This window comes from Quercus suber, unplaced genomic scaffold, assembly GCF_002906115.3.
Source record: "Quercus suber isolate HL8 unplaced genomic scaffold, Cork oak 2.0 scaffold_46, whole genome shotgun sequence".
Taxonomy (NCBI): domain Eukaryota; kingdom Viridiplantae; phylum Streptophyta; class Magnoliopsida; order Fagales; family Fagaceae; genus Quercus; species Quercus suber.
Window position 1 is genome coordinate 1,088,469 of NW_027069511.1, and position 27,679 is coordinate 1,116,147.

Here is a 27,679-nt window from a genome sequence, read left to right on the forward strand (position 1 = left end):
TACAAAGACCACAAAGATATTATTTCTTCACAACTCTCCAATACAAAAAGGAGGGAGAAGGGATAATTCTCAACCTAAAAGTGTAATCAAAACAAATAAAAGTTGTCAGTTTTTATATCCTTACTCCTAAGACACATCACAAGGACAGCCAGGCAAGTAAATAGGCTTTTATACTCTTCATCTTCAAATATCATATGCTTGGAGCAGCTTGTAATTCAAACACCAAATCTATGGAAACAAGAATGAGTGCTTGAAATACTGCAATGCTGTTGCAAAGGAGCTTTCCTCAATAACCACCCTTGTTCCGGAGAAAATTGCTTTTTGCCCCTTTCTGGAAAAAAATCCAGCATTTTGCCATCTTTCTCAAACTAATTAGGGAAATGCCCCTCTTTTGAAAATCGAGTTTCTGAAAATCGATTTAGGCCCTATAGCGGCGTTTTTAAGGACCCTATAGTGACGTTTTAAGGACCTATAGTGACATTTTGTAACTCGATTTTCATAAAGTCGAGTTACATGCAAATTTTATTTTTTTTTTACCTATAACTCGATTTTATGAAAATCGAGTTACAAAACGTCACTATAGGTCCTTAAAACGTTACTATAGGGTCCTTAAAAACGCCGCTATAGGGCTTAAATCGATTTTCAGAAACTTGATTTTCAAAAGAGGGGCATTTCCCTAATTAATTTAAGAAAGAGGGAAAAATGCTGGATTTTTTTTCAGAAAGGGGCAAAAAGCAATTTTGTCCTCCTTGTTCCTAGTTCTTCAATTAATTATTCTAGTGCAGTGCATATCGATCAATAGCTCCACACTAATAGAAGTTTCTGAATGACTGTGATTTGATATTTCAATCATGTATTTTCCCTCGATTAATCTGACCCATCCATAATTTCAATACTATCTTTACCGCCGGAGGTTAACCATCCAGGCTCCATTCGACGACAGCATAAACCTTTCCAATCTATATCTATCTATATCTATATATATCTAAAAGCTGAAGCGTAGAGTTTAATGTTACTGTGCTCCTGTTGAGCCACATCAGCGCCACACCAACACCACATCATCAATCTATTTTTAATATTTTCTCTCTCTTATTTTAATTTTTTTCTCCTTATTAATTTGCCATTTTATAATTACACATTTTCCAACATTTACTTATTTTAACATTTTTATCCCCCTGCTACTCTACACCTTGACCTTACACTTTCTCCATCCATTCATCTTCCTTTTATTTTGACTCTTCTTCTCCCCATTTTTTTACTATAAAAATTTGTTATTTCTCTTCCATTCAATCCATATTTTGCTCATACCAAAAGGTGAATACTCTCTCTCTCTCTCTCTCTCTCTCTCTATATATATATATATTCTTTATTTTGGTGGATGTTTGATTCTTTAGATTGATAAATTTTTATGTTTTACTCTACTTTAGATTGATATGATTTGGTTATATTTTATTTTTATTTTCTTTACTTGTTACATGTTATCCTTTGAAATTATAGAATGATTTACAATTCTATTACATAGCATGACTTGGATAATTTGGTGTTTAGAAGTATACATTTTTCTTTTAAATATTTTTCTACTCATCTTATTTTATATAATTTTATTATTTGTCTCACATTCTCTTCCGAAAAAGGTGATTGCTCTCTCTCTCTCTCTCTCTCTCTCTCTCTCTCTCTCTCTCTCAATTATTAATTCTTTCTTGCAATTGTAAATTTAGATTAATGAATTTATTTGTGTCTCTACTTTTGGACGATACACTTTGGTGGTGTGTTTTTTGAGTTATTTATCACATGTACTCTTTATCTTATAGTTTTGGTTTGAGTTAATTTTTAGATATTTAAGAAGTGAGATGATTATGTATTTGAATGTCTCTATAAATTATTTGAGTAATATCAATTATAAATTTGTAATGAGGTTTGAATATCATGATAATCTTCTTAAGAGAATGAGAAATTCAAATAATTAATTTTGGAACTTAAAAATTTTAGTTGTAGAAAAAAAAAACCATAACACACTATACAAAAGTTTGAATAAAATAGATCACTTGAAAAAAAAAAAATAGTATTTCTATCTTTCATCTCAAAAAATATAATAGGCTAATATCAATTGAATGCACCTAAGTTTTTAAATCATAAAAAAACTCAAGATAATAGAATGATATATTTGAAGAGATGGAGAGATGAAGAATAATTTTAGAAATAATATCTCTAGTATGTTTTATAGAATAAATCATATATTATAAAATGTTACAAAATAGTTGTATATTCCAACGTATCGCGTGGATCTGTGACTAGTATATATCTAAAAGCTGAAGCGTATAGTTTAATGTTGTCGTGCTCTTGTTGAGCCACATCAACGCCACACCAACACCACATCATCAATCTATTTTTAATATTTTCTCTCTCTTATTTTTAATTTTTTTTCTCCTTATTAATTTGCCACTTTACAATTACACATTTTTCAATATTTACTTATTTTAACATTTTTATCTCCCCACTACTCTACGCCTTGACCTTACATTCTCCATCCCTTCATCTTCCTTTTATTTTAACTCTTCTTCTCCCCTTTTTTTAACTATAAAAATTTGTTATTTCTCTTCCATTCAATCCATATTTTGCTCATACAAAAAGTTGATTACTCTCTCTCTCTCTCTCTCTCTCTCTCTCTCTCTCTCTCTCTATATATATATATATATTCTTTATCTCTCTCTCTCTCTCTCTCTCTCTCTCTCTCTCTCTCTCTCTATATATATATATATATTCTTTATTTTGGTGGATATTTGATTCTTTAGATTGATAAATTTTTATGTTTTACTCTACTTTAGATTGATCTGATTCGGTTATATTTTAATTTATTATCTTTTAAATTTTATTATCTTTTTTTGTTAATGATTTACTATTATTCTTTTACATAGAATGATCACTTGGATAATTTGGTGTTTAGAACGATACATTTTTCTTTTAAATATTTTTCTACTCATCTTATTTTATATAATTTTATTATTTGTCTCACATTCTCTTCCAAAAAAGGTGATTGTTCTCTCTCTCTCTCTCTCTCTCTCTCTCTCAATTATTAATTCTTTCTTGCAATTGTAAGTTTAGATTAATGAATTTTTTTGTGTCTCTACTTTTGGATGATACACTTTGGTGGTGTGTTTTTTGAGATATTTATCGCATGTACTCTCTATCTTAAAGTTTTGGCTTGAGTTAATTTTTAGATATTTAAGAAGTGAGATGATTATGTATTTGAATGTCTCTACAGATTATTTGAGTAATATCAATTGTAAATTTGTAATGAGGTTTGACTATCATGATAATCTTCTTAAGAGAATGAGAAATTCAAATAATTAATTTTGGAACTTAAAAATTTTAGTTGTAGAAAAAAAAAAAAACCATAACACACTATACAAAAGTTTGAATAAAATAGATCACTTAAAAAAAAATAGTATTTCTATCTTCATCTCAAAAAATATAATAGATAATATCAATCGAATGCACCTAAGTTTTTAAATAATAATAAAAACTCAAAATAATAGAATGATATATTTGTAGAGATGAAGAGATGAAAGATAATTTTAGAAATAATATCTCCAGTAAGTTTTATAGAATAAATCATATATTATAAAATGTTACAAAATAGTTGTATATTCCCACTCATCGTGTGGGTCCGCGACTAGTGATATAATAAATCCCAACTCAGGTATCAAAATGACCAAAGAACAAAACAAAATAAATATATAAAATGTCATTTTATATATATATATATATATATATAGCATACCCCATCTGCATGGCTTGGAAGGTACTGTTTCAACTTTTGTGTTTAGATATCCTAAGAATGGATATATCCATCCTTGGCAAAACCCAAGAATGGATGAGTGCCACAATTTTGTTAGTTAGCAATGGTTCCAAACTATTTAGAAAACTAATATCTTGAGTTTTTTAGACTCGAGTTTATTGTAGCAACTCGAGTTTTAGAAACTCGAGTTCCAGGTGCTGATAGAGTTGAGATGGAAAATTATCCGCGTGGAACTCGAGTCTTTCCTAAACCTAAAGACAAACAACAAAACTTCAACAAACCCAAAGACCAGAGATGAAAATGAAGGAACATTAACAAACCTAAAGACCCAAAGAAGAAAATGAAGCCTTCGCCACCACTGCTGGAGCCTTCACCACCTAGGTTCAATCACCTTCACCGTCGTGGTTTGATCTTCGTTGTTTGGAAACAATCTTCGTTGTTTGGGTTTAATCTTCCTTGTTTGATATTCGTGGTTTGGGTTTGATCTTTGTTGTTTGGGTTTGATCTTCGTGGTTTGATCTTCCTAGAGCCTTTGTTGTTTCTTCTTCGTTCGTGGGTTTGTTGTTTCTTCTTTATGGGTTTGATCTTCATTTCTTTGTGGGTTTGATCTTCATGGTTCATGGATTCTGTTTGGGTTTGTTGTTTCTTCTTCGTGGGTTTGATCTTTGTTTCTTTATAGGCTTGATCTTCGTGGTTTGTTGGGTTTGATCTTTGTTTTTTTTTGTGGGTTTGATCTTCGTGGTTTGTGGTTTTTGTTTGGTTTGTTCTTTGTGGTCTTTAGGGAACTAAGACTCGAGTTTCACATGGATAATTTTTGCACCTCAGCTCTGTCAGCACATGGAACTCGAGTCTTAGGGACTTGAGTTGCAACAGTAAACTCAAGTCTAAAAGACTCGAGATGCTAGTTTCCTAAATAGTTTGGAAATGTTGCTAACTAACAAAATTATTAGTAAAATGATATTATTTTGCAAATAAATCCTAAAAGAAAGAGGTTTTAGCGGTTTGTCATTTAGAGTTTGATTTGCTTGTCATTTTTTTTCCTGATTTGCTTGTCGTTTTTGGTCAATGTTCACGTTATCTATGGAATGGAAGGAAAATTATTATAAAGTTGTAACTTTTAAAAAAATATATTTGAAAAATCAGAATCAAATAATTAATTATAAAGGTGGATAATAATTGGTTTCTAAGAATTTTGGTCAAAAAAATATATTTAGTTTTGTACAAATTTTGATTAGAGAATAAAAGTATATACTATATATATGAAATGATAAGTGAGCAATTCAATAGTATATGAAATGATAAGTGAGCAATTCAAAGTATTTTAGAACTTAACAATAAGTGTCAGGGTCACTCCACAAATATAAGTGCTTGTGGGGTATGGGAGGCAAGGGCCGGTGTTTAAGTCTCCAGGAAAGAGCTTCACACACATATACACTTAGATTAGGCTAGAGTAGAAATTCTATCTTGTAAAAAGAAAAAAAAAAAACCCCTTAACAATAAGTAATTTTTTTAATACTTTTATTTTAGAAAGTTTTAACATACGACGTCCGCTCTTTATAATTACTTTTTATTATTAGACCAATAAGTAATGTTAAGTTAACTAGAACCCACAACAATAAGTAATGTTAAATTTTCTCATTTTAAGCAAAATAAAATAAATAAATAGATGTGTTTAAAATGAGTTTGGATTCATTAAATATATATGGAACAAGTTTGAGATTAAAGTACTAAACTTTAATAATAGTTGGAACGAGTTTAAGATCTATATTTTTTAATAAATTTGGATTTATAATAAGTATTCTTAAGTCTCATCTTAAACATGTCTTTTTCTATTCTTAAATAGTGCACTGAAATGGAGCCGAACAAATACAGAATAGACCGAGCTAGACAAAATGGACCGAACTAGACAAAAATAGACTTATTGAATTAGACCGTGATGAGTGTAAACTCGTCAGTGCTTGTTCGATGGACTGAGACGATCTTCCAGCCCTTTGAGATGAACACCGGTGTGGTGCCTGCCACGACGTCTCCGATGCCAAAGTTAGTAAGAGAGTACTTAAACAATATAATGCAATTGGAAAGAATTCAAGAGAAAGATCTCAGTGAGTTTTCTGTGTGTATCTACCTCTTCTTGGCTAATGTGGGAGGCTTATATATGTTCTTATGGCCTCTAGCCGTTGGAGTAGTTATGGAGGTCTTAATGCTCCTTTTGGTAACGTCTGGGGCTGTATAATGTGTCTTCAATATCCTCCAACGGATCATATAGTTGTCTCTGTAACCGCTCTTGGGTTTGATTGCCTGCATTGAATGGCCTAGATTACTTCGTCAGTAATGCATATCATTGACGCAACTAGCCAGAGGTTGAATTCGTCCGTGTCGATGTAATCGTCAGTAAGTTCATGAACTTCGTCAGTCCCATTAGACCGAATTAGTTTATTTCTATTATTATTTTCATTTAAAAATGAAATAATATTTTTGTTATAAAATTTTTTTGTAAGCTATGAAATATATATATATATATATATCTCCCGCCATACTCGTGTTGTGAATTTTTTTTAAAACTGCCATGTCGCCATTCTGTATCTGGCCCTGTACGGCTGTACCCGCGCCAGTTGCTTCCTAGCTCCTCCCTAGAAAATCACCCAACAACTCACACAAAACAAAGTCAAAGATTCTCACTTCACGCACAACGAGGAGAAGGTGGTGTGCGTGACTAGAGCTTCGGAATACGTAGCAGCATGGCTTGTGAAGCTCCTACTCCAACGTGGTTATACTGTAAAAGCTACAGTTCGTGCCAGAAGTCAGTGTTCTCTCTCTTTCTCCAATTTATATCAACCTCTTACTATATACTGAAAATATAGGCCCTGTATTGTGTATCCATTTCAAAATTCATTCTTTCAGATTTTATTTTCTAGATTTAATCATGATTTTATTTTTTTGGATTGAATTTGTAAAGTTTAATCTCTACCATGAAATGGACGAAATGGTCAATGCATATACCTATCAAAATGGTTATTTTGTACTTGACTTTAGGAAATGGAAAATGGTACATAGTTTGGTTTGGCCTGACTCATCCCCGACATGAAATTGATGTATGGAATACTGTTTAAGAAAAAACCGAATTGACTTATACTTCATTTGATTTGGATAGGTTTTATACACAATAGAGTGATATATAGATCATGCTCTATCATTCACACCCATATAGATTGTGGTAAATGACCCCCACCCACTTCATTTTGTTGACCAAAAGTGAGTAAAAGTTTTTCTACAAAGATCCACCGTGAAAAATGATACACTTGGAAGTCTTTATTACCTTGGACATGTACTGTTTCAAAAGCCTATAAATTGCTTATCATGTGACCATAGTGACTGTGCACAGGAAGCTCACAAAAAGGTGGCACACAAACTGGGTAAACATGCTTTTACCCCAAAAAATTGTGTTGAATAATCAAATTGTCATCCCAAATGATAGGATATAAACAGTTTATGGACATAAGTTTTGCCACAAATTAGATGTGAGATCGCTAAATTATTAGTACCAAACACCGCATGAAAAATAAAGGTGAGAAAAAAATGGGAAGTTAAAAGCACTATGTGCCTGCCATAGGAGATTTCAGAACTCTGCCTTAAACAGAAGCTTATGCTTGGGATGGGGTATTTCTACAAAAGTTTTTAATAAAAAAGCTTAAGTAGGGAATTGATCAGTGGTTGAGAAAAAGTAAAAAATCCATGTAAAAGTGGTTGTCCATCACTCACAATTGACCATGTTCAAGTTGTGGTAAGTTATGTCACAAATAGAAGAATTGAAATAGGATCTAATAGTAGATTTACAAACTTGAATAATATTAGATATGTAGTGCATTGTTATTCTTTTTTCTTTTTTTTTAATTTTTTTTATTAATGACATATATTATTAACAAGCAACAAAGTACAAAACCACACAGCTAAAGAGCTCTAATCACCCCTTTGTTACCTCAGGACAAAGGCTAACTTAAATCTTTCCAAAAACACACAAATATCAGTGAGACAGTACTACCCCACTCCACCAACAGCAAAAACACTCAAGTTCTGCAACATGGGAAAATAGAACTCTTCAAAACAAACCACTGATCAACTGCTTAAGCTTTTTTATTAAAAGTTTTTGTAGAAATACCCCATCCCAAGCATAAGCTTCTGTTTAAGGCAGAGTTTTGAAATTTCCTATGGCAGGCACATAGAGCTTTTAACTTCCCATTTTTTTCTCACCTTTATTTTTCATGCAGTGTTTGGTACTAAAAATTTAGCCTTCCAATTGAAATTTATGCACATATATTCCACAGATAATCCCAAGAAAACAGAGCATACTTTCACTTGATGGAGCTAAAGAAAGACTTCAGTTATACAAAGCAGATTTACTAGAAGAAGGATCTTTTGATTCTGCAGTTGATGGATGCCAAGGTGTTTTTCACACTGCATCCCCTGTTATTCTCACAGCCAGTGACCCACAGGTTCATCCCGTATTAGTATTTATTGCCTTTGTGTAATATATAATCAATATAGCGTGATCATTTTTCTGTCAATATGGTGAATGCATACTTTGTTTTAAATGATTTATAACAACTTTTAAGGATCTCATACCAGCTTGCCAGTTTTAGCAACATTTGATTCTTGCATTGAGCATGTGTCTTGGCCAATTCAATCCTCTTACATGTTCAATACGTTAATTTAACATAGTTGAATGCGGAAAATTGGGTAACAAAAACTTAAAACATTTTAGAGAAGCATTTTCTTTTTTTTTTCTTTTTTCTTTTTTTTTTTCCTTTTGTCAATGAACTACATCTTCTAGAGAACAAATCCAATCATAAGAAGGATACATAAGTCAATGCCTTCCCAAAAACAATCAATTTTTATTCTCATTGTAGCTCATAGAAACTGGATGTTTCATGCATTCAACATTATCATCTGCAATTGCATTTATTTTCCCACATTTTTGCAACAGGAAATTGTTGAAAATATTGCTCTTAGGTTTAAAGTAATGTAAGTTAAGGCTAGATTATTTCTAGAAATCATTCACAAAGACATCAAAGAAATTCTACTATGTGGTACATGAGAAACTTATCGAATGAAATGTATTCAGTTTGTCCCATACTATTATACTTTTGATAGCTTAATTTCATAAATTTATTCTTATGTAACCTACTTTCACATTTCTTTTATTTCAGTCACAGTTAATTGATCCAGCAGTGAAGGGCACACTTAACGTTCTTCGATCATGTGCAAAAGCTCCTTTTATCAAGAGAGTGATTGTAACATCTTCCATGGCTTCAGTTCTGTACAACAAAAAACCCCTGACTCTTGATGTGGTTATTGATGAGACTTGGTTTTCAGATCCATTTGCTTGTGAGGAGTTGAAGGTGTGTGTATTGCAGTAGTTATTGTATCCCTTTAACTGTATCTTTAATAGGACTATCATAAAGCATTAACCTTAAAATACCTTTAATGAAAGATCTAAGGTAATGTTTTGATGATGATGTTACTAGAAAGTTGAAACATAGAGTGATAATATTTTGACTTTATATATCTAGTTCTATAAGTATAGTTGTTTTTGAGAAACATTAGAGAGACTATCATCACAAGGTTTGTTAACTTCCCTTCTCAGTGAGCACCATGTCAGTGTCTAGGCTCTTTTTACTATTTCTTATAATCATATTTTTCTCAATATTTTTTTTTAATGTAATTAAAGAATCTAGTAATTATTTTTATGTTCTAGAATCAGATATATTGTATAGATTCCAATGCTGCTCTAAATAAAATCAGAGACATATTACACTTTTTTTTAAGTCCTATATTTCATTCGTTTTTGACCAAGAAAGGTTTCCATTTAATAGTTTTGGGTTTTCTCAGCATTGGTATGCGCTTGCAAAGACCTTGGCTGAGGAGGCTGCTTGGACATTTGCTAAAGAGAATGGCATTGACTTGGTAACAATAAATCCAGGCTTTGCATTTGAACCGCTCATACAGCCAACACTTACTTCTAGTATTGAGGCGTTTCTGAAGATCGTTAATGGTACTCTATTGCAACCAATGAGAACAACGTGTATTGTGTTTCATTCTACATAAATTCTAAATATTCAAGTTTGATTAGCATTTCATATGACAAGTTAAAGTCATAACTGGTTTAGTGGATGAAGCATGATAGGTGTATATAGACCTATCTATATCTATATCTATATATTACTAAAAGTTGAAGCCTGGTATTTATTGTTACTACGCTCCAGTTGAGGCACGTCATTGTCCATGTCATCTTTTTATTTTTTATTTTTTCCTTTTTTGTTAATTTATTCCTTTTTTAAAAGAATGCAAAATATATGATGACTTTACATATTCTCATGACTTTACACATTCTAAATAGTCTTAATTCTTTTGCTTTGCTACATATTCTCCTGACTTTAAATATATCATGACTTTACATATTCTCATGACTTTTTTGCATTAAATTATGCTATTCTCCTATTACTCGAAACCTTTTTTTTTTTTTTTTTTAAAACCCAACTATCCATTGAATGTTTTCCTATTTTTCAACTTCCTCAATTAATTTTTTTTGGATAGACTATGTATAATCCTTTCCATAATGAATGAGTGCAACCCACTCATCTTCCCCATTTACTCCATTAAACCCAACCGGCTAACTATTCCAATTCTTAATTAACCGTCCTCCTTGGTCTCTCTCTCCATCAAACAAAGGGATAATATCACCCCACTTTTCCACCACCTTATTAAATCCATTTTAACCTCAATTCAGCACTACTTCAATTCTTTGATCTCAACTCCTATTCTCTCTTTATTGATTAATTTTCTTTATATATTGCAGTTGCCCCCTCTCCACTTCTGTAGAAGCTGCCGAAACATCGTCGGACTTAGTAATACTACGGTCCTTTTTGCTCTTCTTCAATCAACCAGGTAACCAATTTGTCTCTCCTAATTTCTATATCATGCTCTTGGTTCCTCCTTTCTCCATCTAATTTAATCTATTGAGAAAACCAGAGAACTAGACAGTGCAAAAACAAAAGAGACATATTGAAAAAGAGATCAATCTTTAGACCTGATTTTTTGTCAATTATTTTTTCTCCTTTTTGTCACTAAAAACATTTTAGTTGTCACCCATTCACTTTTTTATCCCATGTGGAAGGTCGATAATTTTTTTTTTGGTTATTGTTGCATGACATATACTTGAAGAAATTTCTTTTAGATGTGTGGTAGCAGGTAATCAATGGGGAGAATACTTTTGAACACTATTTCTAAACTTAGGCACCCTATTCTCCTTTGAGCTTCAAATGTTTTTGTGGCATGTAATGGTTGGGAGAAGCTTCTTAAGTTTATGTCCATAAATGCCATCTACATATTGCATGAATTATAGGCATACAACTCCTTACGATGAGGGTTTCGATTTTAATATTTTTGTCTCTATTGCTTTTGTTTCTATTGGCCACATTTGCATATGCACTCTCTTTTATTAGGGTTTAACTTACCTCTAGTACTTTTTTAATTGAAGATCTCCTTTTATTTTAAATACACAATAGCAAGTAATTGCAAGAATAAGATTGAAGGGGAAAAAGACCTGCTTTGTTAGTAGTAGAAATAAGATGTTCGATGTGGGTATGTGGGTTTGCAACGTTCGATAGTTGTAAAACTATATTTTACACTTTTTGTATAATTTTATAGACATGACTTGAAAAGCTAAAAAGCTATAAAAGTTTCTAATTATAAAAATAAAAAATGACCAAACTATACAAGTAATTTTTTTTGTTGATGAATTGCAAGATTTTATTGAAGGAAAAAAAGCAAAAACAAACACAACAGAGGGACAATTGCCAACATCAAAAGAACCAAAAAATTTGATTTGAAGCAACCAATGTTCCTTTTAAACTAATTTATAAATGTTTTGTTGTTGGAAACAATCAAGCTCAATCAGTTATTGAAGTTTATGAATTTTTGTTGGCACTTATTATTATTCCAATTATCCTTATATCTAGCCCCTTAGATTAATTTTTGGGGGTACAAGACTTAAAGTGATACCCCACCAATAATGACATCCTTTTGTGGTATCCCATTATTTACTTAAATATTTCATTTAACATTTTTGAATTAATTTTTTTTTCATTTTCTCATTTTAGTCTCTTTGCAAGTTTTGAAATTGCATAACTTCTATTACAACATTTAGCACTAGCTAAAGCACTGCACCACATAAACTTCTCAATAGTGTTGGTTTCTATGATTAAATCATTGGTATTTGTAATGCAAGCCTAAGTGGAGAATAAACTTTGAGATTCCATAACTATATACAACACATGGAACAAGAGGTTGAATTTATCTGTACAAAGTTTTGAATAATAATGTATTAAACAATTTTGCATAACTACTCTACAATCGTTTTAGTTTGTATATGCCAATGTCATCTTCATTCTGAAAAGTGAGAAATCAGGAAAATTAAAGAGAAAACTCACATAGTTGATAGTGATTAACTATTCCTTAATTAATTCCTCTCGGTTGAACATGTACACTCTCTAGAAAAAAAAAAAATTTTTTTTTTTTTTTTTTTCTTGATCTCAATGTTGAGGGCAGTCTACAGAATTCTCTATCATATGTTACCTTTTAAAGATCTTATCAACTGTATAGATGGTACTTTTGGTTTATGAGACAAGATCAACAAAACGATGGTTTTATATGATTATATTTAGATGACTTTACAACGCCTTGATGGATGGGTTGGTCTTATTTTACCATATAATGCAAGTAATCATGTAATTCATCTATGAGTTTCAAGGGCAATATATTGTGGGATTTTTTCATATGTTGTAATTTAAAACACCATTTCAAATAACACATATTGACTTTCTAAATATATACACTCTATATTATATTAATTCAATAATATTCCAATAAAAAGTAATTATATCAAATTTTCCCGAGTCTGCGACTAGTTCTAGTAAAATGTGAGCACTGCCACTCTTTAGAATACTATGAGCATGTATCTAACCATAAATTTACTAGGATTTTTTGTGATAAGTGATAGTTTTATGAGACTTTACTTAATTCTATTCCTCTTCACATGGAATGTAAAAATTTCTCTGTTATTTAGAGTTCACTGGAAAACAAGGAAGTTAACTTGACCTTGATCTTCAAGTGCCAACCCCTCTATTCCCTGGATAAGAAATCTTCCATCTCAACCTACACAGCTTGGGAATATGCTTTATAACTTATTTTTATCTTGTACAATTTGAGGTCGATAATCAGCATTTGCTGAAAGCAGGGTATACCTGCTGTATAAGGTGAACTATTTCAACAATGATCTCCAAGCACATTTATTTTGATAAAGTGGTCAACAGATCAAAATGAAAATTGTGTATTTAACTATATTGGCCTATTGAAATTTACTCTCTCTAGCTACATCATCCATATAATTTTATTGATCAACTTGTTCTTTCTTTCTTTGTGTAGGAACCCAAGTTTTCTCTAATGGAATATATAGATTTGTTGATGTTAGAGATGTTGCAAATGCACATATTCAGGCATTTGAGATTCCTGTTGCTAGTGGGAGATATTGTTTAGTTGGAGAAGTTACACATCATTTTGAACTTTTTGATATATTGCACAAATTTTACCCCAGTTTGCGCCTACCTGTAAAGTGAGTTATTTATTTGCATGATGCTGCATGTCCCTTATTGCCATTGGTGCCATTTTTGTCACTGACAAAGTATGACTCACTTGGCGTAAATGCTTCGTTTAACTGAACGATCAGTTTGATTAAGAATTTTCTTTTAATAATAATAATAATAATAATAATAATAATAATACCCATAGCAATTGTTTAGACACATAAAACAAGTTTAAGAGGGGTCAATTTTATTTTCCATTTTTGAAGAAGAGTCAATTGTATTTTTCATATTTGGTAGAAGTTAAGATGACAAGCCTTTGCAACCATTATGCAAGATATCCCAAGACAAGGCCAAAAGTTTGGGTATTAGCTTCATTCCTATGGAAGTGAGTGTTAGAGACACTGTTGAAAGCTTCAAGGAGAATGGCATCCTCACTGTCAGAATTATGTTATTAAAAGGGAAGTGATTCAAATAAGTACAAATAATTTGTGCATTGCCCATCCTGACTAATGTTTGTTGGGCTTGAAGGTTCCAATCATGTTAAGATGTATAAATTGTAATGCTTTTGGAGATATTTTAGATGTGAAACTTCTAAATCAAGTTTTACTCAATCAGAAATGAGATATTGAATTTAAAGTCCAAGTTTTCTAGAGATATTGAGCTAAAAACTCAAGTCCTCTAGGAAATGTCTTGAATATATGTAAAGTGTCAATCCAACTAGTGATTGGTGGTTTCCAAATTGCTCACTTCCCTGGTATGGTAAGATTTTTGACTTCAAAACTTCAAAGGGTTGGATGTGATTTGCAAAAGTTCTCATACATTCCCAATCCTCTAGTAACTTTTATTATTATTATTATATATTTGAATCTTCTACGACCAAATTCTGCCAAAGAATGGTTACGACTCAGTACACTAGTAGATCATATAATACAATTTCTCTACGAAAATGCACACATTTGTGTATAAAACTATAAATATATTGTGATGCAGAGCAGTAGTTTGAAGAGCATAAATTGTGGACATTCTGGCATTTTACCTCCTTTTATTTTTTTAATTGGCAAAATGCCCCTGTTTCGAAACTATATAGGTGCGTGCCTCTGTTTCGATACTCGATGACCCTAAAATTGAGTTACTTAAAGTACTCGATTGGTTTAAAATCGAGTTATGTCCGATCAAACTTAAAAAAAAAAAATCATGAAACTCGAGAAAATGGAAATCGAGTTCCAAAACGTCACTATAGGGCTTAAAAACGTCACTATAGGGATAAAAAACGCCGCTATAGGGCCACTGAAACCTGGTATAAAAACATTTTCCAGAAAAACGTCACTATAGGGCTTAAAAACGCCGCTATAGGTCTCCTTGAATATTGCCCAATCACACTTGTAAAATTTTTTCGCATGGAACTCGATTTCCCTAAGCTCGAGTTACATGCAATTTTTTTTTTTTTTTTTTTTTTTTAAGTTTGATCGGGCATAACTCGATTTTCTACAAATCAAGTATTTCATTGAAACTTGATTTTAGGGTAATCGAGTATTGAAATAGGGGCATTTCCTTATATAGTTTCAAAATATGGGCAAATTGCTAAATAAAAAAAAATTAGGGGCAAAAGGCTAGAATGTCCCGTAAATTGTATCCAACTGTTTTGAAAATGGTATCCAACTGTCTAGTAAGGTGTGGAGTTTACGAGAATATGACTTTGAAACCTGTGTTCTAGGAACTATCTAGCATTTATTGTGGGTCTATTACAAATCAGATTATAGAATTTCTTATAAGCATTAAGAAAAATATGATGAAAGCAAGCCACCTTTGACAAAAATTATCAATATCCCAGAATTGCTCCATTTTTTGCCTTTGAATTTATTTGTTCTATGACAGCCTAACAATTTTGCTACCTTAATTGGATGCATCATCTAATATCAGAGCTCGTGGGATTTATTAAGATGATTTCTGTGGATATGAAGTTAAGGGGACTAAAATGAAAAAAAACAAAAAACAAAATGGACTAAACTTATAGGTGTGAATTGTACTTTAACCCAAAAAAAAAAAAAAGGGGCGAATGCCTCACATGACATAAAATAAAAGAAGAAAATGATGGGAGGCATTATCTAAATATATTTCTAACAATGATTAAGCCCCATAGATTGGAGTTGATGGACCTACTTGTTTGTCTAATACAACAAACTTTAAGAATTTTTTTAGTAGAAGAACTGTGTCAGTCCTTGAAGATTAGTGGGTTTGTAGTATGATTGAGAAGGCATAAGGAGTACCTAAGGGAATTTTTTCATTGCTCTTGTTACTGTTTCTTATTTACATGTCTTTTTTCATTCTTAAATAAATGCATTGAAATGGATTGAATGGACCAAAATTAATTAAAATGGACCGAATGAGACCACATAGATTGAAGTGAACTAAATTAAACCGTAATAGATCAGATGGGATTGAATTATACCGAATTAATTTATTTCTATTATTATTTTTACTTAAAAATTAATTTGCACTAAAAAAATAGTAAATTTTTAAAAATTTACATGACAAATAAACAAAACAAAACAATCAGAGAATGACAACGATATATTTCAGCCTCCACGTTGTTAAAAAAACAAAGGCGACCAAAAAGAAAAAAGAAAAACCAGAGTACAAAATAAAGGATTTTTTAGAAAAATAACTACAAAACCCAAACAATATTATTAGTTAGCCAACGTTTTAAACATATTGCATTTCTAACAATTCGACTTCAGAGGAGTCGATTTTACTGTTCATATCGCCTATTTTTGTGCCACGTAGATAAAAAAATCGAGTCTAGTGGACTCACTTCTTATACACAGAAGACGACTTCAGAGAAGTCGTCTTCTATACAAAGAAAACGACTTCAGAGAAGTCGTTTTCTGTGCAAAGAAAACGACTTCTCTGAAGTCGTTTTCTTTGTATAGCGAAATCACTTAATATTTGACACTCCACAGTTGGCTGGTAAGCATAGCCGAAGTGGACTGGGTATTCAACAGAGATGTGTTAATTAGTGTTTTTTTTTTTTTTTGGGTGGACTGGGTATTCAACAGCCAAAACAGGGAAAAGCTGAAAAAAGGATAGAAAAAAGAAAGAGGGAATGAAAGATTACCAATATAATGGAAAAAGAAAAGTCTAAGAAGCAGGAGTTTCTTGAAATAAGTCTGGGCAGCTGGGATTTCAAGACTCCATTCTGAAAATAAGTCTCACAAATGTCAGTTTTGCTATTTGTCTGGGCAGCTGGGATTTCAAAGAAAACGACTTCAGAGAAGTCGGTTTCTTTGCACAAAAAACGACTTCTCTGAAGTCGTTTTCTTTGTATAGAAGACGACTTCTCTGAAGTCGTCTTTTGTGTATAAGAAATGAGTCCACTAGACTCGATTTTTTTATCTACGTGGCACAAAAATAGGCGATATGAACAGTAAAATCGACTCCTCTGAAGTCGAATTGTTAGAAATGCAATATGTTTAAAACGTTGGCTAACTAATAATATTGTTTGGGATTTGTAGTTATTTTCTAAAAATTCCCCAAAATAAACAAAACTACTTCCTCGTTTGGTTCTACCATTCAAAATGGAGTTATTCCAGAACTGAGTTTCGTTGACCACAAAACTCAATCCTCTGAAGAACACAATCAAACCAAACCAAACCCATGTCTAATTCCAACTCCCTCTTTCTACTTTTGATTCTCACACTCACATTGCTACTACCAACAGCTTTAACTTTATCACAGCCAAAACCAATACAGGCTTTGCTCAAACACTTGGACTCAAAGAGGGCATCTCCTTCTGTTCAAGAAGCTGCAGCCAAAGCTGTTCTCAAGAGATTGCTTCCTGAGTGCTATGTACCCAGTTTCCAATTCAAGATTGTCCCTCGTGTAATGTCCCATTTTTGGCGTTTTGTTCATACTTTGAATGCTTTATTTTTGCTTTGTTTCATCTGGGTGTTCTTCAATTTTTGTATTCTTGTATGCTGTATTGTGTTCTTATATACTGCTTTTGGTTCTAAAAGATGAAGCTTTGCTTAAAACTCTCATGTAAGTTTTGATTGTTGCTTATTTCATCTGGGTGTCCTCAATTTTCTGTGTCTTTGTTTGCATGCAATGATTAGAATTGGAAAATCCAGGAAAAGAATAGAAAGTTAAGTTATTTAACTCTTGATGGTTCATTTTTGGTTAAAAAGGTCTCCTTCTGTACCTTATTTTTATTTTTATATTACAAAAATTTTCCTTGCATCCTAGTGCTATGAGAATAGAAAGGGGGATTTTGTTTTATGTTTTTCCCATGACTTTAAAGAAATAAGAAGAAGAGGAAAAAGTACAACCAATTGCTCATTAGTCCATTTGGCCTCTTTTGAGGATTTTATCTTCAAAACTTCAACTCTTTTACATTTCTCTATTAGACTGCTTTATGAATGTATGGCTTAATTTCTATAAATTATTCTTGGCAATGAATCATCATAATAATTTTGCTGACAGTTTCAATTTCAAATATCAGGATGTTTGTGGTGGACAATGTTGCTTTTTGATAAGTAATTACAACTCCTCAAGCAAGAATGGGCCTGAGATCATGTACGTTGGATATGATTCTTGCTGAAAATTTTATCCCTTTATAATATTTATTTGTTTTGTTATTTAAGGATCTTTATTTGTCCATTTCTAGCAATTTTCATCTTCAAGAATGTTATGGCTGATATCATTAATCCCTCCCATTCCCCCTCCTCTTGGGCTCATTGGATGAACTGATTTGAAGTTTAAGTTTTGAACCTTTAAATTTATTGTTTTGTGCATCGGAAGATGTCACCATTGAAAGAGTTATTTTTTAACCCCTTCTAAAGGATAGGTAGGTATCTGGCTATGAAAGATTCCTGCTGGTTTTTCTTTCAGTCATATCTTCTGCTACCCCCTTCTCCCCCAAATGAGAGAAAGCAATATATATATATTCTGTGATTATAAATTTTGCATTTCTCTTTCAGGATTAAAGGAACCACAGCTGTAGAAATTGCATCTGGCCTCTATTGGTACTTAAAGTATTGGTGTGGTGCTCATGTTTCATGGGACAAGACTGGTGGAGTTCAGATAGCTTCCATCCCCAAGCCAGGATCAATGCCTCTTGTAAAAGACGATGGGGTAATGATTCAGCGGCCAGTCCCATGGAACTATTACCAGAATGTTGTTACATCTAGTTGTGAGTATTGAATCTTTGCTTACCTTTTCAGTTCTACCAAAATTTTGGAACTAAATGTGCTATTCTTCAGATTTAAGTGATTGAGAGGACAGGAACTGTAAAATAGATTATATATTAATTAGGAATTCTAGAATTCACCTATTATTCACTTTAGAGAATGATAGTGTACTATACTACTATTTTGTTACTTCAGCTAATCTTTGTTGTAGTAAATTTGCTGGTAAGCTCTGACTCAAATGTCAATACCTCCTTACACAAGAATGGGTGAAGAGTGAGGTCATGGGTTAAAAAACCCAATGGGTGTGCATGCAATTTACCAATCCAAAAACCAGAGTTTATTGTAGAGAATTCCTTAGGTAATTTCACATTTTTTTCTTTGCAGATTCCTATGTTTGGTGGGACTGGGAAAGATGGGAGAAAGAGATAGATTGGATGGCTCTTCATGGGGTGAACCTGCCTTTAGCATTTGTCGGCCAAGAAGCCATTTGGCAGAAAGTTTTCATGGTGAATGATTAAATGCATCATTTATAGGTGTCAATGGTATTCACCCATTTGTTGTGTGCCACGTTATAAGCCTCCCACTTTGTACCAACTTGTACATAGAATTCATATATATTTTATAGCTTGACTGTTAAGAGTTTAAGTTATTTGGGTAAATTACACCAAACTTCCTTGAGGATTGGAGAAATGTCAGAAACCCTCCCCTATTTTCATAAAAAAACACTCCACATTTGAGGTTTTGATTTATATAACAAATAACCCCTACATCCATTTTTGTGTCATTGGAAATTGAGTTAAGATACATTTTTTTCAAATTAAATTTTCACCCATAATAACCTTAAAATAAATAAATAAATAAAAATACCTTCAAGGGGCTAAGTGTCAAATTGACTGCCAAAAAAAGCTTACTTATCCAAAAAAATGATCTTTGTTATGGAAATATGAATATGATGTTCAAGCCTACAGCACGTCGCAGAAAATTGAAATTCAACCCAGAAGGCTCTACTCCATGAAATGTATCACTAAATAACTTTAACGAATATGCTCCTCTGCTTATATGATGTGGAGAATCACTGTATTATATATATACACACATTGAAGAACATGCGATGTGTATTAGCTTTGAGGATGCCAATGAACTGAGAACTAATTCCATATTCTGTTAAGAATTTTATATTATGAATACAAACCAGTGTGCTTTCTTTTTTATATAAGTACAGAAGCCTTGTAGATCTGGTCTTGTCTTCTCTTTAAGCTTTTGAGATAAAAGAGGCAGTGTCTCTATTTGTAAAAGATGAATTAATTACTGCTATTTTTCAATTTTTTGATATCATGAGTTGTTATATTGACTGGTATTTGTTACTTCCATATATGTTAAGTTTGACTTCTACTTCTGATTTTTGCCATGTGACTTGTATTTTTTATTGTAGGATTTTAATATTAGCAAGGATGATTTGAATGATTTCTTTGGTGGACCTGCTTTCCTTGCTTGGGCTCGCATGGGAAATTTACATGGGTGGGTTTGCATGATATCTATTGTTTGTCTAGTGGTGTTTCCTTAGCAAGTACTTGAACTGTGGACGAGAGGATGATGTTGGGTCAACAATCCTGTATTACATTTTAAACATTTATGTCAATCATTTGGATGCCTTCCTCTAGAATCATGCTTATGGGAGATTAATTAGGATATTTTATTAATCGTTAGTTTTAACCCATACATATAGACATACTGATATATATGGGTGTGCATTTTTAATCATCTGTGAAAAACCTCTGAAAGATGTTGATAAATGGTTAAAAAAAAATGTGGAGAGTTGTTGTTGGGGTTCTGCTTATATCATAACCATATCTCACTTAAAACCTTGCATACAATTCTTCTGATTGGTCTTCCACCTGTGCTCATGGTCCTCTTATACAGGTTGCTGTGTAGCTGTGACATGAGTTCATGATTAGTTCAGCAGTCCAATTTATTATTAAGTGATACATTTGGGCCAAGTGGAAATTAATTGTACCTGTTTCAAATTTTACACAATGTTATTTTCACTTATGGATGATATATTCTGTGGATGAGAAGTATATAGATCTGTCATGAATCTTGGGATAGTATTGCAAATTTGAAATTTTGAATTCTACTCAGTTGGATGCCGTATATGAGTATCAATGATGATGTTTTCATTTGAAGTTTGACAATAAGACTGCCAGCTGGTGACTGACAGTAAATCATATATCATGTGACTCGTTCATAAGTTTGCCATATTGAGATGGCACTACATGTGACTCGGGTAAGGGTGTCCCCACTGTGTGATGAGTGGAGCCTTATAACATGTAGCTAGGTGTGGTTGCCTAGTTGGGTGATGGTTGCAATTCTTGTCCAACAAAGGTACAAAGCATCAGATTCTGTATAGGAAACATGCAGTGTTTATTTGAAGTCCCTTAAAGAAGGATGATTAATTGTTATACTCTCAGCTCTCAATCAAATAAGAGAGATCATTATTGCTCCTATTTTTTCCTGATTGGTTTTAGAGGTGTAAATTTTTATGCATATAACTTACGAAGTTGCATGTTTTGTGATTATGCATGTACATGAGATTCGCGAAATGCATTTTAACATCTTTTGCTGGACAGGCTGGATGTTATGCTGTTTGTTGTCTTTATCATCTTCCTTAAGTTTATAAAATCTAATATTTATTCTATCACAGGTGGGGTGGACCCTTAACTCAAAATTGGTTGGATCAGCAGTTAGCTCTACAGAAACGGCTATTATCTCGGATGCTAGAGCTAGGAATGACGCCTGGTATTGTTACCATAACTGAATTCCACGTCAACTTTGCCTGACCATAATTTTTTGGGAGATGTTTTTTAGTTCTTGATTCTTAATTAGATAATAAGGTTTTTTTGAAGTGACAAATTATTCATTCTCAATTTGATGATGTGGCTAATCAAATGTAATTTCTCTTTGTTTCAGTGCTGCCATCATTCTCTGGGAACATTCCAGCAGCCTTGAAGAAGATATCTCCTTCAGCAAACATAACTAAACTTGGAAACTGGTAATTCATATTTCTTGTTCTTTGATATGCATTGTACACCTTTGTATGACTTGTGGTCTATGAATTCCAATTGTCTGAATTATTTTATATTAGACAACTTGAATTAGACAAATCATATTCGGGGTTCCTGAATATCTTCCATCTGATTTGGAGTCTGTTGTGTGAAAATGTCATACTATTCAATATGTTGAGGTTTTCCATCTTTTGTCATTAGGAACTCTGTTGATGCTAAGTGTCGTTGGAGCTGTACTTACCTTCTGGATCCCTCTGATCCTTTATTTGTTGAGATTGGGGAGGCTTTCATTAGGCGACAAGTTGAAGGTGCTCCTTTTTTCTGTAGATTGTTTACTTGGAATAGCACTATTCTTTGCACTGTAGCATTAACAAAGTTTTCCATATATATGCGTGTGTCCTTTAATCACTTCCTTTTAGTCTTTTATTCCTTCAATGGAAAAATGATTTTAGACATAAAACTCAAATCATTTAATAGAAGATGATTTTAATCAGAATTTATTCACTTTAAAAAAAAAAAANAAAAAAGAGAAGGTATGCTCAAACCCAGTTCTTGAATTTTGTGAGGGAACAATGTAAGTATAATAGGCTGACTAATTTTGACGATGCCGTTAGCATATTCAATCAGTTGCTTCAAATGGGTTCCCGGCCGTCTATTGTGGATTTCAATCAGATTTTAGGCAAAATTGCACAAATGAAACGTTATTCGACTGTTACTTGTTTATTTAAGCAAATGGGTATGTTTGGAATTGTGCCTGATGTTTGTACTCTGAATATTTTGACCAATTGTTATTGCAATTTGAATAGGCCGGATTTTGGGTTTTCGTTGTTGGGTAAAATGTTGAAACTTGGGTACGAACCGGGTTGTAGGACTTTTGCAGTTTTGATTAATGGGTTTTGTATTGATGGTAAAATAGTGAGAGCAGTGGAGTTGTTTAATGCAATGGTGGAGAGAGGGTATTGGCCTGATGTGGTTACTTATGGGTCACTGATAAATGGGTTGTGCAAAATGGGGGATACGAGTGCGGCTATTGGTACGCTTAGGAAGATGGAAGAAGGAGGCTGTAAGCCTGATAGAGTTGTGTATAGTGTTATTGTTGACCGGCTGTGCAAGGATGGGCTACTGATTGAGGGTTTGAGTCTATTGTCAGAAATGATTGGTAAAGGCATTTCCATGGATGTTGTCTCTTATAATTCTTTGATTCATGGGCTACTCAATTCATGTCAGTGGGAGGAAGTATCAGGTTTTTTGATGGAAGTGAAGCATGGGGAAGTTGTACATGATTTACAAACTGTTTGTATGTTGACTGATATGCTATGTGCAGAAGGATTGATTACTGAACCAAAATGTGTGATTGAATTACTGATTCAAAGAGGTGTGGAGCCTGATGTAGTCACTTACAGTATACTCATGGATGGGTACTGTATGCGGGATCAGATGGATGAGGCAAGAAAAGTATTTGATTTGATGTTTGAGAGGGCTTGTTATCCTGATGCTTGGTGCTATAACATCTTGATCAAAGGTTATTGCAGGTGTAAAAGAATTGATGAGGCCGTGAGTCTTATTGAAGAAATGGATTATAAGAGGTTGGTTCCTGATACTGTTACTTACAACACTCTTATTGGTGGCATGTGTTCCCTTGGGAGGCTTAAAGCTGCTCGAGATGTTCTTAATGAGATGCAAGCTCATGGACAACTTCCAGATATCTTTACTTACTCTATATTGTTGGATTCGCTATGCAAAAACCAAAATTTTGATGAGGCGATGAAAATTTTTGAAGAAATGGAAACTCATAGGATGGATACTGACATTGTGATTTACAGCATTTTTATTGATGGTATGTGCAGAGCTGGGGAACTCAAACTTGCAAGGGAAATTTTTTCTAGTCTCCCTGAAAAAGGATTACAACCTAATGTTAGGACGTATACTACAATGATAGATGGACTTTGTAATGAAGGGTTATTGGATGAAGCAAGTGAGTTACTTAAAAGAATGGATGAGACTCGATGCTTTCCAAATGATTGCACTTATAATACAATTATTAGAGGATTTTTAAGAAAAAATGATACATCAAAGGCTATAGAACTTCTTCATGTGATGGCTGAGAGGGAATTTTCGGCAGATTCTTACACTAAAAGCATGTTAATAGATTTGCTGTCTGCTGATGGGCTAAACCCTTCTTCTCATGAAAGGATTCAGAATTATGTGTGAGAGTTATTCCAGGTATTCAACGTGAAGTGAAGATTCCACGGTGAAATCTGACAAAGGCAGCAATCTTTTTGGAGTAAGACTAATTTATGATTAAGTTTTATGCTACTTTGTGTTAGCAATGTACTGTGTGAATAATATTGATAAGGACTTCATTTCAAACTAGGGTTTCTTATACCTAGGTTATGATCTGATGACCAGGTTCATCTTCTTTTAATAAAATCACGAAATGAAACTATGAATTTGAACCTATCTTGCTACTTATTTATTTATTTATTTATTTTGGAAATTGAAACATCATATTGTAATATGTGTACATGATTGCTTTTAGTTTATGATGTCATAAGTTTATAAGTTTTTAATTAATCAAAGTTGTTGCTATAGTCTATACTAATACATAGCGTTCATGTAACAATGATTCCCTTCTGACCATTATGAATTTAGGCTATATATAGTTTCTTTCACTGTTATCAAGTGAAGCATATTATTTTTTGTAATAACTGTTTAAATCTGTTTAAGCCTTCTTTCCCCTCTTTTGATTTTTTACTTTTTGCAATAGTGTTCCACAAAAATATAGCCTGCGTTTGGATAGCAAGTTTTGCTACTCAAAGTAAAGTTGCATTTTGCCATTTTTTTTTTTTGCCGCACTTTGTTGACTTTGGGGCGGACAAAATTTACTGTGCGTGAAAAGTGCGTGCACTGTTTACACACTGTTCATGGACTATTCATGCAATATTTAATATTAAAAGTGGGTCCCACAATACTATTCACACATTTAAAAATTATTTTGCTACAGTGTTTTCAGCAACAATCAATTTTTATCAACTTTCAGCAACAATAAGTGCTATCCAAACGGACCCATAGTTGTTGGTAGCTTTTTGCTAAATGTGAGACAAAAAGCTAAAAGCTAGCTGATTTTCAAAAAAGCTAATTGTTGTTATTTTTTATTTTTTTTTAAAGCTAAGACAGAAGGCACAAAACTAAAAGCTAAAAGCTGTTACCAAATAGATAGGCCTTTGATTGCTCCATCTCAACATGGAACTTCATATGTGCTGTGGAATAAATCTTTTGTTTTTCTTTGATCTGTGGTCAAATTGTTGTGGTATTTGATCTTCAAATTGTGCAAACTGAGACAATGAATTCTTTGGTTGAGCTTAACATTTTAACATGGATTTAATAATAATTTCTCCCATCTTTTGGTGTAGCAAACATGAACCTTATTTACCTGGGCTCGGATGTGCAACAAGAACAGAGAAGTCTCACTCTTCTCTTTGGTAGATTGTTCAGGAAAGAACATAATGGTGAGAACTTAATATGGTCTTATTATGTGGGCAGTAAGAGGATATAATGGCATGCTATTTCCGTGGAAGAGCATTTGACAGACAAAAGTATCAAGGAATGCTGCCTTAGGTAAGATCTCAATTGTGGATAACCTCATCAAGATAACATTACTGTAGTTGATTAGTATTGCATTTGTAATTCTATTGCTTCATTTTGTGGAATGAGATTTTTGGAGTGCTGTTCCATTTTGCAACTTGTGGACTAAATAGGGGAGAGGAATAATCAGACTTTTCATGGAGTCGAGTCTGTACAAACTAAATTCGTGAACTATAATCATATAAGCGGAAGATGACTACTTTTGGCAGCATCCCTTGTTCTTCCATTTTAAATTTTATTGGTGAAATTGCTATAATTGTTTGTGGAGCCAAGTAGTGTGTTTTTATGATTTTTATGTAGTATATCTTTCACCTCATATGGTCCTTGTTTACAAAGAGGCATTTGTTGACATTATATTTTGGTTATGTAGGATTACTCATTAAATATGAGCAGAGATATTTTAAATTCTTGCATTATTTTTCCTTATAATTTTTTTTTTTTGATTCCTTAAAATTAATTTCTTGGAGTTGGTGATTTGGGGTTTTGGTCAATGTAGGATCTTGGGGTAGATTGGAGAATTTGGGTTTGGTTTTGGAAATGTGTATAAGGTGATTGCCCATCTTAATTTGATCAATTGCTTTTCTAACTGAGAAGCTGAGGATATGTCTTTTAAAAGAAAAAGGACAAGAAATCTTGGTGTTTTTCTGCAGTTATTTAATAGTTAGCTCTCATAAATCTATACTCTCATAGTATCTTTACTCTTTTAGACAGGAAACTTCTGTCAATTAACTTGCTGGCGTTGCTTTTTTGAGATGCCCCTCTGATCAATGCCTTGCTTTATTGTTTTGTTCTTGTCATGTCCATCCCTTGCATCACATGATGTGTTTGTGGTCTATCTGTGTAGTGTTGATTCCCGGTTTCATATTGTCCAATCAACCAGCTATTCCCTTATTCTTTTATGGTTATTCTAAGATATAAAGATGTTATTCATGTTGTTATGTGTGTTTTGTTTATTGCATACGTAAGGGTACTTGTTCTTATATATGATTTTACTTTCTTTTGTCATGCATCTTAGAGATAACATTAAGGAATTTTTTGTGCTGTTACTCATATGTTTTCCCATTCATACCTAACTGGATTTCCAAAAAATAAAAAGCTAAATAAAAACTGCTGAACTATATGTTTTTTCCTTAATGCTGCAGGAAGCAGCTTAAGCAAAAGGAGTCCTCAAAGCTTTACTCAGCAGTCCTTGAAAGAAAGAAGAGTCAAAGTTCCTTAAAGACACACATTCACTAGTATGTTGGCTTCTTAGAAGCTTTCTGGAATTTCTACACTTTGCTAAGCTCTGTTTCTTATGAATGAGTTGGTCTGATTCCTTGAAATTAATTATGGAAGATGCTAACCAAAAATCACTACACAGGTTCAAATTAGTCTCACATTTTTGGCACGTCAAAGAATATAGCAACTTCAACCGTGTCCTGCTATGACCTGTCACACTTCATCTTTGGTATCATCAACAGCAGATGAAACCTCACTCATGACCAGGGCCTGTCCTTCACAAGAGATAACTGGAACTTTGGAGACCTAGGGCTGATTTTGGTTCCTCTCATGATTATGACTCAGGATCATGGTTCATTATTTAAGGCATTGGGTTTACAGTTGCTTATCCCTTTTTCATGGTTTTGTACCATTTTTTCCAAGATGTTCATATTATGTGTGCGTTTGGCAATACTTATTTTTACTAACTTATTTTACTATTCATTTTACTTTTGCTACTATTCATGAGTCTCATTGTACTTTTTGATACTATTCATGAGTTTTACTGTACTATTTCAGCTAACTTTTACCTTTATCTACAGTACTCTCAGCAAAAAGTTTTTAGTGTCAGCAAAATAAACGGATTCCAAATAGACTTTATATAGCTCATTGTGGTGTGTATGAGAAATGTTTTGCGCTATATTATACTTGTAACAGAAATGATCTGCTTTATGCTTGTAACCATTTTCAAGAAGATTTAAATTCATTGCCAATTTATTTTCAAGCCAAATTAAGAACAAGTTACACAAAAGTTAATACCAAGCAGCAAATAAGCTTAGTTGACGTGATTTAAATGTTCTTTTACTGTTTAATGTGGTTTCAAACTTCCTCCTCCCAAGACATGGTAGCATGGCTTGGTACTGATTTAATATACAGTATATATTAAAAGTGTTTTACCTACAATATATGTTGGCAACAACTTCGACTTCCAAATTGCCTCAAAAGAATTTTGGATCTAATATCCTGCTTAGGGGTATCAAAAGGACCTATGTTATTGAGTTTGATTTGTCCTTCCAACATTGGGTGCCAAGAAATGAACATGGAGCTAAGGTATCATTAGCAGATTTCTCTAGAATTGAATTGTTTTTCAAG

At 32.8% G+C, this 27,679-nt stretch overlaps 2 protein-coding genes and 1 pseudogene across 3 annotated transcripts; all 3 read left to right on the forward strand.

Annotated features, from left to right (window-relative positions):
- Positions 1-5,735: 5,735 nt before the first annotated feature.
- On the forward strand, positions 5,736-13,964 carry LOC111993821 (phenylacetaldehyde reductase-like; annotated as a pseudogene).
- Positions 13,965-16,965: 3,001 nt separating this feature from the next.
- Positions 16,966-22,169, forward strand: LOC111994766 (alpha-N-acetylglucosaminidase). Its single transcript, XM_065771623.1, has 8 exons — positions 16,966-17,316; positions 17,936-18,009; positions 18,414-18,625; positions 19,008-19,129; positions 20,056-20,141; positions 21,325-21,419; positions 21,591-21,672; positions 21,887-22,169. Exons 1-8 carry the CDS (start codon positions 17,092-17,094, stop codon positions 22,167-22,169), a joined length of 1,179 nt encoding a protein of 392 aa, XP_065627695.1. The 5' UTR covers positions 16,966-17,091.
- Positions 22,170-22,212: 43 nt separating this feature from the next.
- Positions 22,213-27,210, forward strand: LOC112022265 (putative pentatricopeptide repeat-containing protein At1g12700, mitochondrial). Of its 2 annotated transcripts, XM_065771603.1 has the most exons (4): positions 22,213-23,969; positions 25,229-25,303; positions 26,473-26,565; positions 26,691-27,210. In XM_065771603.1, the coding sequence occupies exon 1, from the start codon at positions 22,322-22,324 to the stop codon at positions 23,894-23,896; it is 1,575 nt and encodes a 524-aa protein (XP_065627675.1). In that variant the 5' UTR covers positions 22,213-22,321; the 3' UTR covers positions 23,897-23,969; positions 25,229-25,303; positions 26,473-26,565; positions 26,691-27,210. The 2 variants fall into 2 exon arrangements, with proteins under 2 accessions (XP_065627675.1, XP_065627674.1); XM_065771602.1 differs by lacking the exon at positions 26,691-27,210 and having other exon boundaries at positions 25,099-25,303; positions 26,473-26,650.
- The last annotated feature ends 469 nt before the right edge of the window (positions 27,211-27,679 follow it).

Coding starts and splice junctions, on each gene's coding strand:
- LOC111994766 (XM_065771623.1), top strand. CDS start 17,092: ATGTCTAATTCCAACTCCCTCTTTCTACTTTTGATTCTCACACTCACA. Junction 18,010..18,413: donor AAGAATGGGCCTGAGATCAT/GTACGTTGGATA, acceptor TTTCTCTTTCAG/GATTAAAGGAACCACAGCTG. Junction 20,142..21,324: donor CGCATGGGAAATTTACATGG/GTGGGTTTGCAT, acceptor ATTCTATCACAG/GTGGGGTGGACCCTTAACTC.
- LOC112022265 (XM_065771603.1), top strand. CDS start 22,322: ATGGGTTCCCGGCCGTCTATTGTGGATTTCAATCAGATTTTAGGCAAA.